The sequence below is a fragment of the Amaranthus tricolor genome, chromosome 12 (genome assembly GCF_026212465.1).
Source record: "Amaranthus tricolor cultivar Red isolate AtriRed21 chromosome 12, ASM2621246v1, whole genome shotgun sequence".
Taxonomy (NCBI): Eukaryota; Viridiplantae; Streptophyta; class Magnoliopsida; order Caryophyllales; family Amaranthaceae; genus Amaranthus; species Amaranthus tricolor.
In genome coordinates, this window is record NC_080058.1 from 2,630,021 (window position 1) to 2,639,248 (window position 9,228).

The 9,228-nt window shown below is 34.1% G+C and overlaps 1 protein-coding gene across 1 annotated transcript; it reads right to left on the reverse strand.

Annotated features, from left to right (window-relative positions):
* Window positions 1-4,778: 4,778 nt before the first annotated feature.
* On the reverse strand, window positions 4,779-6,821 carry LOC130797132 (glucan endo-1,3-beta-glucosidase-like). The gene is made up of 2 exons (XM_057659614.1): window positions 6,661-6,821; window positions 4,779-5,870 (listed from the first exon to the last, which is right to left on the reverse strand). The coding sequence occupies exons 1-2, from the start codon at window positions 6,773-6,775 to the stop codon at window positions 4,933-4,935; spliced, it is 1,053 nt and encodes a 350-aa protein (XP_057515597.1). The 5' UTR covers window positions 6,776-6,821; the 3' UTR covers window positions 4,779-4,932.
* Window positions 6,822-9,228: the final 2,407 nt, after the last annotated feature.

The following is a 9,228-nucleotide window of genomic DNA, read 5'->3' on the forward strand; positions in this document are numbered from 1 at the left end:
TTAGGATAACCGTGCACTTGAATTTGTCAAGATAAATACCTATTTTGAGATATTAACCGTAAGATATCCTTGGATCTTAAGATCCACATTATTCTCCTTATTATTTAGGATAAGGGAATAGTGGTTGGTTTCTTCCTTTTTATTAAGGAATTTAACTCTATAAATAGTGATCTATTCGGCTGTTCCTCAATACATCCAACGTATGAGCTTTATTAATTCATGCGATATTTTTGGAATATTTACAAGAAATATTTTGTTTTAAAAAACCCAATTAATTTTATAATATTTTCTTGTGCAACTCATTGATTTTATTTTAGAGAATTTTATCCTTTTTGTAAGGGTTTTTGAGTGATATTTGTAATTAAACTTGGGTGAGTCTAAGGGGTATTAGTTAGCTTCGAGTGAAGCTAGTGAGTAGATTAGCTTTTAGTGAAGCTAAGTTAGTTGCTTTGAGTGAAGCAATAGGAAAGAGAGTTTGGCCTAGTTGATGCGCTTCGAATGAAGTAAGGTGTTTAATGTAATTGTAACGAGTTGCCTTAAACATAATGAAGAGTTTAGAAATCCCGTGGGGTCGTGGTTTTTCCTTCTAATTAGGCCTAGAAGGTTTCCACGAAAAATCGTGTTGTCTCTTTCATTATTTCACTCTAAGTTTAAGCTTTATTTATTTTATTAAATTCCGCAAAAACAGGGCAAAAACGCTTAAACTTGTAACAACAACAATTCACCCCCCTTTTTGTTGCTGTTCCCATCTCTAATTCAGTCTACATAAAGGTAGGAAGGGAAATGATCATAGTCATTTGGGGTTCCTAAGGGTTTTAAAATTCTATTTCCATCTTCATCTATAGGGACCTTAATGCCTAGATGTGATGCTAACACGGTGACCATCCCTCTCATACTGATTTTTCCTTTGTCCTTCTTGCCCAACTCAATGCAATTTGAAACCCAAATATTTGCCCAATCTGGACATCCTACCCCTTGGGGTGTCATTGCCCACAAACATTTTAAGTCAAACTTAGGTATGTTTGTGGGTTCCCCATGACAAAAGATTGTTGCACTAAGCAACCGGTTGATGAATCTTAGTGCTGGATGAGGTATATGGTTGTTTTTGCATTTTTAAGTTCCATCTTTGACCATGAGTAATGTGACCCCAAAATATGCCCTTATTGTATCCTTCACAAGTATTAAAGCTAGGGTCATACTCATAATTCCACCCAAAAGCTTCTTTCACTTCCTCAAAATACATGGTATATTCTTCATCATTTAAGTGAAAAGTGATGAAAGGACCTTCCTCATCTTCTCCCTTTTCCAAAGTTGAGAGAAATTCTAGAGTGTACCTTAGGTAGGTTGGGGCACCCACTTGAAGGAAATTGGTTAAACCCACTTTCCCAAGCAATTGTTCAATGGGCTCCATCAAACCTAACTTTTGGTCGTGCAGTGACGCTTACAGGTACGTACACGCAGTAACTAACCCTTATATGCAATTTTCCTTTAAGAGATCATTGTTTATTGTTTATTGTGATAATATGCATTGTATCGAAACTATGAGGTTCTAGTGAATACACTTTATACGAAAAGCTATCGACTATGAAATCCTTGCGCTTAGAATAGTTATAGAGAATGAGAGTGTTAGTAGGAAGTGATGTGTGTGTTTTATATACTATTTTTTACTATGCCCCCATTGCATTTTCATAGCATTTCTCGCGTATTTTACTCAATTTTCTATTGGTTTTTATGCTTGGTTGGAGTGTTTGTTTCCTATCTATTTTGTAGGTACAAAGCTCTAATTATGCTAGGTATCGACTCTTGGAGCGAGATTTGCAAGTTGGAAGGTCATAAGCTACTCAAAGGGTCATTTTTGTGCTGACCAGGTCTCATACCCGGGTGGGTTTCCACATACCCGACCGGGTTTGCACTTAACACTTAAAAGAATTTGAAGATGCCACTTAGAGGAAAAGGTTGCTACTCGCACCCGGGTGGGTTTCCACATACCCGGCCGGGTGAGCCTCTAAACCCGGGTGGGTTTCTAGACACCCGGCCAGGCTTCCGTTGAAGATCAAAATGCTCTGCTGCGTACCCGGGCGGGTTTCCACATACCCGACCGGGTTTAGTCTTGAACTTAGAAAATTTTTGGTCTTGAAGATTTAGTTGTGCTGCGCACCCGACCGGGTTTCCACATACCCGGCCTGGTCCTGTAGTTATTTTCGCCAGTAACTTCTCATATCCTCCCATCTCTTTTTAGAAGGATATAAATAGCTTTGGAAGGGAAATTGGAAGACGGTTTTTTTTCTCTGCTGGGAAGGTTGGGTAAAGAAGAGTCGTACTATTTGCATTGGGGGGATTGCTAATCAACACTTCGACATTGTAATTTTAATTATATTGAGGGTATTAATTTCAATTCTAATTTCTCGTTCTTGTTTGTTATTTTTATCTTTGAATGCTTGTTTCGCCCTTAAATTTAATTTGATTTCTCCATGAATTTCATTGTTGAATCTTTTATTAGTTTTAATATGCTTAGTGAGTAGTTTTATTTCTAGGGTTTGGTGAAACTATGCAAAAGGTCATGATTCTTGTTTGATTTTAGGATTTAAATTTGGTTTGTCTAGGCGATTCAATTGATGGGTTTTAGATTGATTGCATGTTTGGCCAATTTGCAAGTTTTATTCGCTCAATTCTATAAGCGAGAGTTGCGAGTTTGAGTGAACGATTTCCTTCTTTGAACAATTAAGCTTTAATCGCGATAGCTTGTTTTTATTGTTTGATTGTCGAATTTGTTTGCGAGAGCAACATCTTCTTTCGCCTATATTCATTCCTATCCCAATTGTTGTTCATGAATCATGATCAATGCATAGTGAATCCTTTTAGCCCTAGGTTTTTAATTATTGAATTTTGTTCATTTCTTGTTTTTGCGTTCTACTTAGATAAACAAAAATCCAACTTTTGATCACTAGTAAAAGTGAACTTGGTTCAATTTGTGACTTTGTAGGTCCTTCCACAGTGGTTCGACCCTACTTCCCCAACTATACTAGTTAGGTGAAATAGGAATTATTTTTGGTAGTAAAACGACCTATCAGGAAGCGGGGACCACCCCATTATTCATTTAAGAATTGGATTAGGCCTTACTTGGAGTTAGAATGACTCCTTTATAGGTGAATTTCATATTTTGTTGAGTGGTTCAGTGGGTTTTGGCGTGCAACTATCCCAGGGCGCTCATTAATAGTCGAAACTGGGAGTTATTCCCATTTGATAAAGTATTAGATTGTGATTACTTGGCGTGACTCAACTGGATTATGTCCGGTTGATTTAGTAGTCCCCTAGGTGAGATCCGACGAGATCACCGTAAGAGGGGTATGAGCATGCTATTTTCATTGGGCGCCGGATGACCGATACCGCCCCTTGACCGAGGTGTTACCATGCGGGCCTTGCAAACTCCAATATAGTGGCCTCTTCACTGGTTTAGTACCCCAGTGTGTTAGTTTTTCCCGAAGGTAGGACCCGAGAGGGTCAGTTGCAGGGAGCATGAGCTCATACTTTGCCATGGGCGGTGGATGGCCGATAACGCCCTTGGCCGTGTCACTATGCCATGAAATGGAGAAAGAAATTTATTCATTTATAGAAAGCTTACACATTGATAGAACGTTTACTCATTGATAGAATAGTTTATGCTAGTGAGGAGTGTGCCTAAGTTAAGTTACCTCAAGGGTATTACAGACTATGATCACACTTACCTTAAGATAGACGAGCTCTATAAGGTCATGTGTTAGGTATTCTGTTAATGCCTTGGTTGAGTTGATACTATGCGTGTTTTGCAAGAGTTTATGTTTTGAAAAGAGGAGTGTGAAAACCTGCATTCTACTAAGAACACATGGTTCGGGTTGGAAAGGACGTAATGAGATCAAGAAGTATAAGTGGACGATAAACGGTTACTATCTGTGCTTGTGTCTTATGAAATCATCTTCTGTTGTTGTATAAGATAATGTTATCTAGTAGTTGGCCTTGTGCTTGTGTTTATGTTTGATTGTTGATGACTTTCTATGATTGTCTTGCTATGACACATTGACCTTTGGTCTAATGTCGAGCAGCAGGAGGATCATAGACAGACGTAGCAGGTATTGAAGCTTCTTTTGCATTGCATTGCATTGGGGGAGAGTGAGGAGGGCGAAGCATAACCTGTGTCATACCATTATATTTCGATTATGTAGCTCTTGTTATCTTTCGTAAACTTTGGTTGTATATGTTTTGTTATGAGGCCTTGTGTCCTCCCTTGTATATTTGTATTTTCGCTGCGTAGTTTATAACTCTGCATGGTTTTAAGGAGTTAAGTCATTATATATATATATATATATATATATATATATATATATATATATATATATATATATATATATATATATATATATATATATATATATATATATATATATATATATATATATATATATATATATATATATTTGATTAACCATACATAACATTATATATTTGTTGAATATATCAAGGCTCCACAAAATACTGCTACTCATCATGGTTTACAACTTATTTCATCAGAAGATATCACTTAGTTTCTTTGTATTCCAGTAGCCAAGTTATATAGTTTATTATTTGGATTGTTATACAAGGGACACGTCATAGCCGGTTTGTTAGCCTTTCTTTTCTCTCTCTGCACATAGCAATTGTATATATACCCCTCTTTGTCTTTTGTGTAAATAATAATAAAAATATAGAATGCTTTCTTTCTTCTTCTTCATAATGTTTTCTCCATTGATATGCTAAGCTCACCATTTCATCAGTATTGAATTAATTATCATTAATCCAATTTATAACACAATACAACATACAAATTCTCATAAAACATTTTTTAGGCATTTAACTAGTTCGTTAATACGTTTCATCGATTTATTTTATAATTACATATAAAAAGTCTATATTATTTATTTAATTATTAAAATTAAGCTGGTATTTAGAGAGTTGATCATGAGTAAAAACTCCAAAATTTCTCTCAACTTGAGCACCGATCTTTTGATTCTCATCAAACATAGCAAATAAATATGCTTCAATTGCTTGATTGTTTCGTGGTGTACCTCGTTTCACGTGGCCAATCAAGCTCCTGTAATAAGTCCCTGCATTTTCAAAATTAGCACCCGTATCACCATCTGACGGCCACCCGCTCTCGGACACCACAATTGGCATGTTCGGAGCACCCGCATTCGCGAGCGCAACATAGACTGTGTCGAACATTGCATCAAAGAGGTTTCGGTATTCTAAATTACCATCCATAACTTGGACATCAGTTGAATTACAGAGTGCGTAGTCTAGGGGGATACTTGGGGTATAAATGTACGAAAAATAGGGGTAAATGTTGGCTAACAAAGGTGATCCGTTATTTCTAAGGAAGTTAACAATAGGATTCATGTAAGAGGAAGATGTAAAAACACCTTTAGAGGGTGGGAATCCGCTAACAATTGAATATATAACTGCTGTCGAGACTTTGATTTTACCAGCTAAGTTAGCTGATTGAAGAGCATTTTGGACATTTTGCATGGCCGGGAGAATTGACTCTTCTTCGGCATCACCAGGCATGATTTCGTTCCCAACTGCAATATATCGAAAATTGACATTTGATGCATAAGGGACTATGTTGTTTTGGACCCACCGGTTTGCAGCTGAAGGGTCCGAGCCAAGTGACCTGAGGTCGGTCCTTGAAACATCGACGATTAGGCCTATGTTTGATCCCCTTAGAGCTTGGAGAACGTGTGGATTGGGGTCATATATTCTCATATTTGCTATTCCATTGGATTTGTATAAGTGTACTACTTGATCTGGATCGGGTAAGTTGTCGCCAAGTCTTCCGTAACATACGCCAATTTGCGCCTCTGTATCACATGAAGTAAAATTAGTTGATTTTTCACTCCAATGAAATAGGAAACAATTTTATTGTTAACATATTAACTCCACTAAATAAATTAAATACTTTTAGCCAGTGTCATTCTTCGTATTTTAAGGTCCCAAGGCAAATAAAAGAAATAGACCTTCTCTATGGAGGGTCAATTATGGTCTTTTTAATAGATGTTTGAGAAAATAACATAGATGAACTCTATATATTGTAATTATAATTATAAATGTAGACGTCTCTAATACTTTTTAATTGATAAAAGAATTAACCATAAATAGTAAATTTCTAAGTGTCTACTTCATTAACTTGAATTTTTAAATTTTGAGAATCTTCTAACTCTGGGCCCTAGACAAATGCCTACGTTGCCTAGGGTAAGAAACGACTCTGATTTTACTCTCATGATATGTTGGAAATATGGATGCATTACAAACCTCTTCATAGTTAACATTTATCATATTACACTTGAATTGAGTGGTGCATGGAATTCAAGCCTTGACCTTTCATCACGTTAAATTCTAATACCATATAACTAAACCAACTTAACCAATAAGCTATCAATTGTAGTCAAGATATATAATTGCATAGATTGTATGTTTATAAACATTATGTATGTAATCTAAAAATATTAATATGGAAAATACAATGAAGTAACAAATTGATAATCAATATTCAAAATTATTAATTCATATTATTTCTACTTTTAACATCTTTTGAAGCAGCATTATTGTAAATAGAATCTACATAACAATAAGAGAGAAGATTTAGCAAACCTGTTGGTTGAAGACAAGGCGAAAGTAATACAAGAAGAAGCAAAGTAGCACTGATTAGCTTCATTTTGTTAATAAATTTTGTGGCTTTATCAATGATATATTTTTTTTTTTGCATGAATTACTACACATAATAATCAGTTTTTATAGGCCAAAAAGAGGGAGAGTTGTTCCATGTACGTATTAGGACTTCAGGAGCACTAGAAAAATCCACAGTCTATGAAATAAATAAATGAAATAAAATAAATGAAAAAAAAAATGTACAATAGCTTAGTATTGTGGATAGATATTGTATTTCGTTGAAGAAATACCAAAAGTTATATTTAAATTATCTAGCTAGCATAAATATTCTAATACCAAGAGGATTCTGGGCATCATATGTGATATTTTTGATCTAAAATTACAAAGTTAACGTTACATTTCACATGAGATAACGACTCATGTTCTACCGCTCAAAGCCACCCATGTGAGTGTTATAAATTAAGATTTTACGTCAAAAGACTAACTTAATTACATATGCGATTCTAACCTAAGACGTTATCGGATATGAGAAAATAATGAATTAAAACTGTATATTTTTAAGATTTTGATCAAGTTGTTCGCTTAACAAAACAAAGGGCACTCGTGTACGGGATGTGACTAAGTATATATCATTTTTTGGGGTTACAACCATATGCTTAAGCTTTTGGTTGAGTTGATCACTTAACATGGTATCAGAAGCCTACATGACATAATGGTTATGGGTACAAATCTCATCCACTTTTCGTTTCAAGTTGAAATATTTAGCATCATGTATGAAGGATGATTGAGATTTGAACTCGCGACTTTTTATCACGTTCGCTTTTGATACCATATCAAGGAACCAAATTAATCAAAAATTTAAACTGATAATTAAAATATGTATATACTCTAACAGTCTACTAATATCAAATGAAAAAAAGGAGAGTATACCTGTAAAAGGTTGGTTAATTATAGAAAAACCCTAACAAATGTTAAATCAAAATTATTTTGTTATTTCTGCAAATTTGAAGATTTATCACAAAGTAGTTATATTGTTTTATTCAAAAAAAAAATACTTATATTGTTATTAATTACTAATGCTTACAATTTTTACTTTTAGCTTCTTAAAAACGTTCAAAATTGAATATTGCTTTTAAAAAAAAGATAAATATTTTAAATTAAAAAATCTACCAATTCATTAAAAAAAAAATTGCAGTTAAAGCTTTAGCGATATTATATCGTTAATATGATCCCATATGCAACCACATGTGATGCAATGTGAAAAGAATGTTCGTTGGTCCCTTCGCATAACCCTTCCCTTCTCTCAAACTCTATTTAAAATTGCAGGGTCCATTGATTTTGTATTATACAATAATGTAAATAAACAAGTCCCAACTCCATGTGTTGAACAAGTCCATTTCCATCGGCTAGTGGAAAATACGAAGCTTTGCCCACACTAAGCAGGAAACATTTATGATTGATGTAAATGTAATGTCTATTTTGGAAATTCACTTGTACGAAACATTTTCATCCCCTTATATTCTCACTACAATATAATTTTCTTTTAGTAGAATATATTTAGCTCTATTTAATTTAAAAGTCACTACTTTAAATTTTTAATACTATATATAGTGGATTTGGTGATATTTATTAGACCCTTTTAACAGCATAATGAAAAATCATACTTAAGTTTTTCACAATGATGTTGGGGTAGATAAGAAAAGCAATATACTCAACAAAAACTAACAACAAACAAGGGCAAGTGTAAGATCTGGGAGAGGGGTAGACAAGAAAAGCAATATACTCAAAAAAAACTAACAAATCAATTATACGTTGCTTCCCTGGCAACGGCGCCAAAAACTTGATGTGCAAATTTTATTTAACCGCAAGCGCACGGTGTACGTGTAGATGCGGGTTGAACACAAGGAAGTTAGGACAAGAAACTTGCTAAGTTCTAATAATTATATTGCTCAAAGAGAAAAATGTTTAGTTGGTTGTTTAACTATCAAACTGAAAAATGCAATAAGAAATATGGATTAAATTATCATTAGTGTCTATGAAATGTCGGATAACTTACATGGTTAAACATGATCTTGTTAATCTCAAACTCTCGCTCTGTTGATTAACTATTAGATTTAGACCCTACTAATTCAATGCTCACACGCTAGTTTTATCGAACGAATTAATAAGAATTTAACTAAAATTTACCCTAAAGCAAAGTCGAACTCAATCTCACATGCTAGTTCTATTGACTAGACCGACAAAGCTTGTTTAATTTAGGGTTATTAGCACAATTCAACCATTTTAATCCTAGTTTCATAGACACATTCAAAAATCAAATCATACTTGACTTATAGGTTCAACCCTAACCTTAGAAAATTGATTTACTCACTAATTATGGTAAAAGCAATAAATACAAACCTTAGGATGATAATAAACATGACTAAGAATGAAATTAATGACAAATTCATGAAAAACAATAATTAAACTCCAAGAACGCAATAATTAAATCAAAAAGCAATGAATAAAGAACAATAACAAGTTTTTATTGAAGAGAGATTAATGACAAAA